Source organism: Moschus berezovskii, chromosome 8 (genome assembly GCF_049115385.1).
Source record: "Moschus berezovskii isolate FMDL1 chromosome 8, NW_MosBer_1.0, whole genome shotgun sequence".
Lineage (NCBI taxonomy): Eukaryota > Metazoa > Chordata > Mammalia > Artiodactyla > Moschidae > Moschus > Moschus berezovskii.
In genome coordinates this window covers 70,510,443-70,521,970 of record NC_142467.1, presented here as the reverse complement: position 1 = coordinate 70,521,970, position 11,528 = coordinate 70,510,443, and the positions used below count along the sequence as shown (strand labels likewise).

Sequence of the window (11,528 nt, the reverse complement as noted above, 5' to 3'; positions counted from 1 at the left end):
TTCTCAACCCAAGAATCAAAATGGTGTCTCCTACATTGCAGGCAGATTCTTTACCAACTGGCCTACCAGGCAAACCTAGTCAATTTTTAAGAACTAGAATTGATTTCATGAAACTAATGTGTTAAAAGACTCACATTATAATTGAACTGGTAACCTGGTTTACTGTTTTCTCAACCCTACATATGAGTTTGGAGAGGTCCAATATATCAGGAAATTTTAGGGATCCAGGAAGATAGGAATTGATCAAATTTTCTGAAAACTTATTGGAGAGAATTTTATGCTTTAGAAGTTTTAACAAGTCTAATCTGAGATTTCTTATAACACTTACAGCAAGGCCAATTCAAGGAGACTTCTTTGGTGAATCTACAGTCTTACTATTCCTCTGCAAATTCTCATACCAGCTTTATTTTGTAATCAAGAATGATTTTTGAGATGGAGTTTGATGAATACTCAGGAAAGTGTAGAATATAAAAAGTGTGCATCTTGGAAAACTCTGCATTATCAGAATCTAGAGGTTACTCTTCCATGTTTTCTAATTTGATCACTAAGTCACTATACAGCCTTGAATGACTCACTTCATATCTATAATTCAGGTTTTTAAAAATCTTTTTAATAGTTTAATTATAGATCTAAAAACTATTTGTTTTATAATATATATAATATATTAAAGAATCATTAAAATGAGGTGTTTTTCAGTATTTTATATTCAACTATAAACATAGGAATAATATCTGCAATTAAATTGATGCATATTGACGCCAAGAGATAGCCTTACATAATTCATTTTGACATGTGGGCAGGGCAAGTGAATTCTCCTAGGTAGGGATAATTTTGTAATGAGATCTAGACAGGAATTGGATTCTATTTAGAGATTTCGGGATATCATTTTTGCAAGATAATATCTGTAGTTGCTGGGCAAAGTGAAAATGCATTAAAGTATACATGAAAATATAGAAGAATATGTCAAAATGAGTAAACATTGAAATAATTATTTATGTTTTGAAAAACTTTTCACATACATTCTTGTCCTTCTACCAACTGTATAGATTTTTTTATTTTAATGACTTAATTTCTGTTTTTTTCTTTCTCACCTTTTATTTATATTTTGTGTTAGAGAGTAAAAAGTGACCCTTGTTTCAGATGCATTACCTTAAAATATTTAATATTATAAGATAAGATAGAATAGATAAAGGGTGCACTTTTGAGATAGATGGAGATAGATACATGATAGAACAATCTGGAATCTAGCTATCCAACTATTATGCATTTTAAGATAAAGTCACTTTAAATCTCTGAATCACAATTTTATTATTCAAAAAACATCAGTTGTGATTTCAAACTCAATAGAGAGTGGTAGAGATTAAATATAATTTAATTCTAAAACATATTCTGACACACTTTACATGACAACCTATGGAGATAGTCAAAAAAATTTGTCTCTCCATTTTCTCTTCCAGATAGAGTCTTGTTTTTTCTCCCCAGCAAAAAATCATCGTAAGACGTTATTTTCCTGCTAGCTCTTTCCTCTTATGTTGATATCATCAATGCTAATGCATAGATTAGAATCTTTTCAAGAAGTTTAAAATATAAAGAGATTGAAAATGTTTTATAGATTGAAATAGATTACTGTTCTTCCATTAGATAAAAGCAAAACTAAATAGAAAAATAAGTTATTTGGTTTTATTTTTACCTCAAGAAAAAAATATCCTGTTTACATTAGACTTTGTAGTATTAAAGGCTGATATATTCAGCAATTGATTTTGCTTACCTCTAAGACACAGAGGTCTTTTATATAATATCATGTGAGAATATTATAGAACAGTGCAACATGAATAACCAAAGAAAAATGCTCCATTGTCAGTTATAATACATGGATTCAAATCTCAAGATATGATGTACTATTATTTCCATTCGTTGCTCATTTATTCATGTTTAGAGTGTGATAAAATTACCCAAAGGGCATAATAGACATCCCTATATAAAATACACATGATAAGAATCATGATAATTTCTTTTATAATTTCAAATACCAAGTTTTTAATCTATCAATAATTATTATGGCCAATGTAAATTGCATACTGTGGTATAGTCTAATATCATATATAATTTTGAATCCAAGTGATATGTATAAAAATAAATCTGAATTTTTCCATGGAAAGTTTTACTAGACCACATATTATTGAAGATCAATTCCTCTGTAAATGTTCAAGACCCTGCCATAGGTTTATGCAGTATATTTGGAATAGAAATATGAAATAATTGCAGTTACATTTATGCTATATTTTTTGCTTCTTTATTAGGGCAAATTTATATGCTATAAAAGGTACCATTTTACCCATTTTTAAGTGTAATTATTGTTGACATTGGACTTCCCTGATGGCTCAGACGGTAAAGCATCTGCCTGCAGTGCGGGAGACCCGGATTCAATCCCTGGGTCAGGAAGATCCCCTGGAGAAGGAAATGGCAACCCACTCCAGAACTCTTGCCTGGAGAATCCCATGGACAGAGGAGCCTGGTGGGCTACAGTCCATGGGGTCGCAAAGAGTTGGACACGACTGAGCAACTTCATTTCACTTAACTTCACTGTTGACATTAAGTACATCGACAGTGTTGTACAGTCATTACCGACATCACCCCAGATTATTGTTATATTGTTCAACTGAGACTATGTATTCATCAAACGCTAATTCTCCATTTCTCACACATCACAGTCCTTAACAACCACCATTCCATTTTCATCTCTATGAATTTGACTACCCTGGATAATTAATATATGTGGAATCGTGCATCTGGTTTTTCATGCCTGATGCTGCTGCTGCGTCACTTCAGTCGTGTCCGACTCTGTGTGACCCCATAGACAGAAGCCCACCAGGGTCCCCCATCCCTGGGATTCTCCAGGCAAGAACACTGGAGTGGGTTGCCATTTCCTTCTCCAATGTGTGAAAGTGAAAAGTGAAAGTGAAGTCGCTCAGTCGTGTCCGACCCTTAGCGACCCCACGGACTGCAGCCTACCAGGCTCCTCCATCCATGGGATTTTCTAGGCAAGAGTACTGGACTGGCTTGCCATTGCCTTCTCCGTTATTTAGCATAGTATCTCTAAGCTTCTTCCATGTTGTAGCATGTAGTAGAATTTTCTTCTTTTTTTAGATTGAATTATATTTGTTCTGATTATCCATTAACTCATCAATCAATTTTTTGGTATTTCAGCTTTTCAGTCATGGTGAAGAAAGCTTCTAGGAACATAGGTATAAGCATACCTCTTAGAGACTCTGTTTTCAGTTATTTTGGACATATATTCAGAAGGGTAGCTGTTGAATCTGGTGATTCTAATACTTTTTTAGATATTGCCATAGCATTTTCCTAAGTGGTTACACCATTTTGCACTCCCACCAGCATTACATTTGCACATGTTCTAGTTTTAATCATATATTTGTCAACACTTTCCCTTTTAAAAACTAGAAGATTCTTAAGATAATATTTTTAAAATAAAAAAGAAGATAGCACATCTCATGAAAGTGAGATGTGCTATCTCATTATAGCATTTATTTGAATTTTCCTAATAAGTAATAATGTGGAACATCTTTTCTTGTGTTTATTGGCCATTTGAATATCTTCTTTGGAGAAATGTTTATTCAAGAGTTTTCCCTATTTTAAATTAATTTATCTGTTGTTACTGAGCTGTGTAGTTATTTATCTATTCCTTACATAAATCCATCATCTGACATATAGTTTGCAAGTACCTTTACATTTTATGACTTGCTTATTCACTCTCCATATAAATTTCTTCCATGCCCAGAAGTTTTTAATTTTAATAAAGTTCAATTTATCAATATATATGTGCTTTTGGTCACATAGGCTTTTCATATCCAAGAAAGTACAGTTAAATTCAAAGTCATTAAAATTTCTCCCTGTCATTAATTTCTATATTTAGTTCTTTGATCTATTTTAGTTAATTTTCATATATGAGTTAAGGCAATCACCCAAATTTTATTAATTGGACCAGTAAATCCAGTTTCCCAAGCAACTTTTGGTGAAAAGATCTTTAGTGAATGGCTTTGAGACACTTATGAAAAATCTTTTCTCAGATTTATGCATTTTTTTATGATTCTCTGTTTTATTTTGTTAGTTTATGTCTACCTTCATGTCAGTACTACAGTCTTAAAATCATCATAGTTTTATAGCAAATTTTAAGTAAGAAACAGCTAGTTATCCAATTCGGAGAAGGAAATGGCAACCCACTCCAGTATTCTTGCCTAGAGAATCCTGTGGACAGAGGAGCCTGGTGGGCTGCCATCTATGGGGTCGCACAGAGTCTGACACGACTGAAGCGACTTAGCATGCATGCATGCATTGGAGAAGGAAATGGCAACCCACTCCAGTATTCTTGCCTGGAGAATCCCAGGGACGGTGGAGCCTGGTGGGCTTCCGTCTATGGGGTCACACAGAGTTGGACACGACTGAAGCGACTAAGCAGCAGCAGTTATCCAATTGTTTTATAAGATGCTTTTTGTTATATTAAATGCCCTAGGATTTCAAAAGAATTTTAAGAAGTATTTTTATATTTCTATTTAAAAAAAACCCATTCAGACTATGACAGATACTAAAAAATACGTATTATATAAATATCAGGGAAGCGGAGAGATATTACACATGCTTTTTAAAAGTGCTTGCACAGATTCAACAAATATACAAGGAGTACCGCTGCTGCCGTTGCTGCTAAGTCGCATCAGTCGTGTCCGACTCTGTGCGACCCCCATAGACGGCAGCCCACCAGGCTTCCCCATCCCTGGGATTCTCCAGGCAAGAACACTGGAATGGGTTGCCATTTCCTTCTCCAATGCATGAAAGTGAAAGTGAAGTCGCTCAGTTGTGTCCAACTCTTCACGACCCCATGGACTGTAGCCTACCAGGCTCCTCTGTCCATGGGATTTTCCAGGCAAGAGTACTGGAGTGGGTCGCCAGTGCCTTCTCCGACGAGGAGTGCAATGTGTAAGTATTCAGGCAAAGGCTTACTTTAATTATAGCATTGAGAAACTCACTGAAGAGACAGAACAGAATGACTACTTGTAAATTATACCTGACAATAAGGTTCATTTTAGATTTCACAAAAGATAGATCAAAATAATATTTGACTTCAAAGAACCTTGGTTTGACACTAAGTGAAGAGAACTAAAAAAAAAAAAAAAAATAGCTCCTCAGCATATTTGATAGGTTGCTGGTTTAGAGGTAAGACTTAGAGAGGAACTATGAAAGGAAAATCATATCTTGATAGTAGTAAACAGTTTTCCCTAATAATATACAATGTTTGGATTTACATTGATTTCCTATGAATATATTCTGAATATGGTATCTGAGATTGGTGTTACTTGAAATTGGATAGGGCACTACATTTGTATTCTAATGATCTCATAATTAAAAATTTATTGGAAAACATTTTGTTCAAAAATGTTTGTATCTTTATATTTCAATCTTTGACTCAAAAATGAGACTATTTTTTCTAAAATTGATAAGTTCAATTCTTAATTTAAGAGGTGAAAAATGTTAAACAATATATTTTGATTAAAATAATAAATTTAAAATACCTTTTTCTTTTAAACCTAGCTTACTTTTGTGTCTGCCCTTAGGAAAAATTATATGAATACCTCATGGAAAATTGTAATCAAACATCAACTGATTTCGTCTTATTGGGATTGTTTCCCTCATCAAGATTTGGCCTGTTTCTTTTTATTCTCATTGTTCTCATTTTCCTATTGGCTTTATTTGGCAACCTTTCCATGATCCTTCTTATCTTTCTGGACATCCATCTTCACAAACCCATGTATTTTTTACTTAGTCAACTATCTCTAATTGACCTAAATTACATCTCAACCATTGTCCCCAAAATGGTTTACAATTATCTGTTTGGAAATAAATCAATCTCATTCATTGGATGTGAGGTGCAGAGCTTCTTTTTCTTGGCTTCAGCAGGTGCAGAAGCATTGCTCTTGGCCTCTATGGCTTATGATCGGTATGTGGCCATTTGCTTTCCTCTTCACTATCCCATCAAAATCAGCAGACAAGTGTGTGTGTTAATGATAATAGGGTCTTGGATAATGGGGTCCATCAATTCCTATGCCTATACCACATATGCCCTCCAAATCCCTTATTGCAGATCCAGGGCCATCAATCATTTTTTCTGTGATGTCCCAGCCATGTTGACTCTGGCCTGCATGGACACTTGGATCTATGAGTACACAGTGTTTGTGAGTACCATCCTCTTCCTTTTGTGCCCTTTCATTGGTATTGTATGTTCCTATGGCCGAGTTCTCCTTGCGGTCCATCACATGAACTCAGCGGAAGGGAAGAAGAAGGCCTATTCAACCTGCAGCACCCACCTCACAGTGGTGACTTTCTACTATGCTCCCTTTGTTTACACTTATCTATGCCCAAGATGTCTCAGATCTCCAACAGAGGACAAGGCTCTGGCTGTCTTCTACACCATCCTGACCCCAGTGTTCAATCCTGTTATCTATAGCCTAAAAAACAAGGAGGTGATGGGAGCCCTGAGAAGAGCAATTCAGAGAATCTGCTCTGTAAAACTGTAGACAAAGTTTTGGCATGAATATTAGTACTTACATATAAATCCATTTATCATCAGCATTCAATAATTTAAAAGGGTATTTTTCAATTAAATGCCAAGTGTAAAATTAATATAGAGGTGAAGAAAGTCAATCATGTTTCAACAAAATTTATCTTGCTTATATAGAATATCAAGACTTAATCCTTATATTCTCCATGGTGTTGTTTCCCATCAGTTTCAAATGTTTTTCTTCCCTCATATGTTTTCAATAAAATTTTTCTTTGTCATGAAGTAATGAAAATGGAAATGATATTAATTAACTGAAGTTATTATTCAAGAGTTAATTCTGTTTGCCATTTATTTTCCTAAATTTTTAAAACATGTTTTCTAAACGTATTGATCAAATTAAAAGACTTTTTGTTCTTCTCATAGTATTCCTGTAATTACCAATAACAGTTATTTTTTTCCTTCAGTATGAGGAAACTGTTTCTGAGATTTAGCTGAGATTTCAACAGGGATTCTCAAGTCTTTGCACCACTGTAAGCGGAAAATGGAAAGTTTATATTTATTTTAGGGTGGTAGGTTTAATATCCAGCATATCTGGGGATCAACAATAAGGACAAGGGTATGTCAATAGAGATTGAGGAAACTGAAGTTAATTATAGGATTGATGGTTTCAATGATTTAGTCTAATTAGTGGAACTTAGAAATAGCAAGGTCCTTCTTGCAAGCACCCCCATACTCAGAATATACTTGGTTTACCTCCTAAGTTGCTCCTGCTGTTCTTAGATAATGTTTCTGAAACGAGATTTTATTCTCCACTTACTATGTCACATAATTCTTTCAAACCAGGATGGAGAAAGTTAACTTTCCACAAATTTAGCAATTCATATTATGATTAGGTTACTTTCCTAAACAGGTTTCCCACTACATTAAATAAAAATCCATCAGCTCAAGAGAACTTTCATGGTAGGTTGTTATCAAGAATCAGGACAAAAAAGCTCTTTACCTCTCAGGTGTGGCAGGAGAGGGTAGGTTCATATTCTACATAATCTGTACAGCCAGTACAAAGTGAAAATATGTGGTCTCTTGTTTCAAACTGTAAAACATGATGCATTATTGCTGCTCAAATGTAGTTTTTTTCCTCAAATTTATTTCATTAATTATAAAATGCAATAAAAATTGTAAACAACATATTCGTGTCAGAATTTTTTATCTAATCACATAGATATTTGTTTATGTGATATATTTATTGATTATAAGGTTTGGGGGTCCACTTTTTCCCGAATTTTCATCTGAATTTATAATTTAGAAACTTTATTATCTATCTACATAACTGAAAGTGATTTCAGTCACTTGTGATTACATTTTTATTATTTTATTGTTTGTTTGTTTTAAAAGAATCATTCTGCTTGTGTTATCAGAGCTATTAGGAATGTTAATAGTTTGTGAAAACAATGAGCTAAAATTACTAATTCAATCAAAATATATATTTTTGGACAGAAAGTTTGATGACTCTCAAGAGGAAGTTTTTTATAAAAAGATTAATCTCAAGAAGCATTTTCAACCCATCAAATCCAAGTCAATTTAATGTAAATCTAAGTTTAATTTAAATATAAATTAATCAATGGTTCTTTATTGATTTCTGTCAAATTTCTGATAATTTTTTAACTTTGTATAAGAAACTAGAAGTGGCTTTGTGTTTCAAATGCCAATTCACATATTTTATCACTATAGCTTTATTTACAAATTAAGTTGCTACTATTTTTTTTGTTAATAATTGTTTTCTGAAACTTAACAGGAAAAACAGTGTTATTTTCCATCAGTGATTTTTTTCTATAATTAATTTTATATCTTTAAATAATGTTTACATACCATTTCCACTTCTAAGCTTATGGATATTTGCTTTTCAATGTTTCAATAGTTTTTAAGACCATATATTCTCTACTCTTTGATTAATGCTGATAATTCCCTGATATGCTTTATTGGAATGATAATTTGTGCACTCTTAGTTTGCAATAATTTATTGACAAATAATTTCTCCTAACAGACACAATTGCACTCATCTCACATGCTAGCAAAGTCATGCTCAAAATTCTCCAAGCCAGGCTTCAGCAATATGTGAACCGTGAACTTCCAGATGTTCAGCTGGTTTTAGAAAAGGCAGAGGAAGCAGAGATCAAATAGCCAACATCTGCTGGATCATCAAAAAAGCAAGAGAGTTCCAGAAAAACATCTATTTCAGCTTCATTGACTATGCCAAAGTCTTTGACAGTGTGGATCACAATAAACTGTGGAACATTCTGAAAGAGATGGGAATACCAGACCACCAGACCTGCCTCTTGAGAAACCTGTTTGCAGGTCAGGAAGCAACAGTTAGAACTGGACATGGAACAACAGACTAGTTCCAGATAGGAAAAGGAGTACGTCAACGTTGTATATTGTCACCCTGCTTATTTAACTTATATGCAGAGTACATCATGAGGAACGCAGGACTGGAAGAAGCACAAGCTGGACTCAAGACTGCCGGGAGAAGTATCACCAACCTCAGATATGCAGATGACACCACCCTTATGGCAGAAAGTGAAGAGGAACTCAAAAGCCTCTTGATGAAAGTAAAGGGGAGAGTGAAAAAGTTGGCTTGAAGTTCAACATTCAGAAAAATAAAATCGTGGCATCTGGTCCCATCACTTCATGGGAAATAGATGGGGAAACAGTGGAGACAGTGTCAGACTTTATTTTGGGGGGCTCCAAAATCACTGCAGATGCTGATTGCAGCCATGAAATTAAAAGACGCTTACTCCTTGGAAGGAAAGTTATGACCAACCTAGATAGCATATTAAAAAGCAGAGACATTACTTCACCACCAAGGTCCATTTAGTCAAGGCTATGGTTTTTCCAGTGGTCATGTACGGATGTGAGAGTTGGACTGTGAAGAAAGCTGATCACCGAAGAATTGATGCTTTTGAACTGTGGTGTTGGAGAAGACTCTTGAGAGTCCCTTGGACTGCAAGGAGATCCAACCAGTCCATTCTAAAGGAGATCAATCCTGGGTGTTCATTGGAAGGACTGATGCTAAAGCTGAAACTCCAATACTTTGGCCACCTCATGTGATGAGTTGACTCACTGGAAAAGACTTTGATGCTGGGAGGGATTGGGGGCAGGAGGAGAAGGGGACAACAGAGAATGAAATGGCTGGATGGCATCACTGACTCGATGTATTTGAGTTTTAGTGAACTCCGGGAGTTGGTGATGGACAGGGAGGCCTGGCGTGCTGTGATTCATGGGGTCCAAAGAGTCGGACACGACTGAGCGACTGAACTGAACTGAACTGAACAGACAAAGTCCCTTCTGTCTCCTAGGCAGTAACCGTTCACCATTGTTGTTGAACTTACAGTTGTTGTTGTCATCACCAACACCTTCCCTGACCCCTGTTTCAATCCAACCGATCCCTTGGGTTCTTATGACAGGATTTTCATTTGTTTTGTTTGTTTTCTAGGTAGCTTAATTACTAGGCAGATTGGGTTAAGAAAAACCTTTCACAATCTCGTATTATTAAGACCAAGTGAATAGGAAAAAAAAATTTATTTTTTTTTTGTCTTTTAACAGAGAGAAAAATATATCCAGTTTTATACCAGTTTACTTTTGACATTAAAAGTCATCTACTTAATTAAATTCATTTCAATCATATCTATTTCTGGACACACATAAAATTTCTTTCCAGAATCGTTTTCCATAAATCTTCTTTTACCAAAAATATACATCCTACTTTCCTTGAATATGAAGTGTTTCTCTTAGCTATCTAGTAACTTTAATCACATATATTAGAACTTTTTTAATCCCAAGAAAACTTTAATTTCTGGAGAAAAACAAAATGTATGAAATATAAACTTTTTATTTTCTATTTCTTTACATTAGCATTCTATAGTTTGGCAAACTTGCACTTTTTATAATATCTAGAAATGCGATTTCTCATAGAAAATTTCTCAGTGTGGTACCAAAAGTATCTATTAATAGTCCCAAATATCTTAAGTTTCTCTGTAAAAGGAAGCCCATGTTCAGTAATATATGTTTCATTCTTTTAAGGAAATAACCTAGATATTCAAGGAACTTAATTGATATTTAACTTAACTTACTAAAATCTAAGAGTTTAAGTTAACCAGAGAAAATTGGGAAAATAAGTACACTAGATGTACTATAAAACTATTACTGCTAAAAATTACACTAAAACATCTTATTTATGTTTTAATAATTTGTTCTTAAAAACCATGTTTAGATTATATTCCCCTCAAAAGTCAATAACTCTTCACTGGACATTAGAAAATCTCAACCACTATCCTAAGAGATTTTTCTGGCTGCCAAAATTTTTAATAGAGAGTACAAGGTTATTTGAGTTTCAGTAACCTTCATGAAGAAACCTGACTACGGAAGAATTGATGCTTTTGAACTGTGGTGTTGGGGAAGTCTCTTGAGAGTCCCTTGGACTGCAAGGAGATCCAACCAGTCCATCCTACTGATCCTTTAGCATCAGTCCTGGGTGTTCATTGGAAGGACTGATGCTAAAGCTGAAACTCCAATACTTTGGCCACCTCATGCAACGAGTTGACTCACTGGAAAAGACTCTGATGCTGGGAGAGATTGGGGGCGGGAGGAGAAGGGGACGACAGAGAATGAGATGGCTGGATGGCATCACCAACTCGATGGACATGAGTTTGAGTGAACTCCGGGAGTTGGTGATGGACAGGGAGGCCTGGCGTGCTGTGATTCATGGGGTCGCAAAGAGTCGGACACGACAGAGACTGAACTGAACTGAACCTTCATTTAAGTATTATATTTAATGTCTTTTGAGGGAGGTCACCATTATCTTCATTACCTCAACCATAGTTTGCTGCTGCTGCTGCTGCTAAATCGCTTCAGTCATGTCCGACTCTGTGTGACCCGTAGATGACAGCCCAACAGGCTCTGCCAT

The 11,528-nt window shown here is 35.0% G+C and overlaps 1 protein-coding gene across 1 annotated transcript; it reads left to right on the top strand.

The window, feature by feature from the left end:
• Positions 1–5,633: 5,633 nt before the first annotated feature.
• On the top strand, positions 5,634–6,584 carry LOC129559108 (olfactory receptor 2L8-like). Its single transcript, XM_055430592.2, has one exon. It carries the CDS (start codon positions 5,646–5,648, stop codon positions 6,582–6,584), a length of 939 nt encoding a protein of 312 aa, XP_055286567.2. The 5' UTR covers positions 5,634–5,645.
• The last annotated feature ends 4,944 nt before the right edge of the window (positions 6,585–11,528 follow it).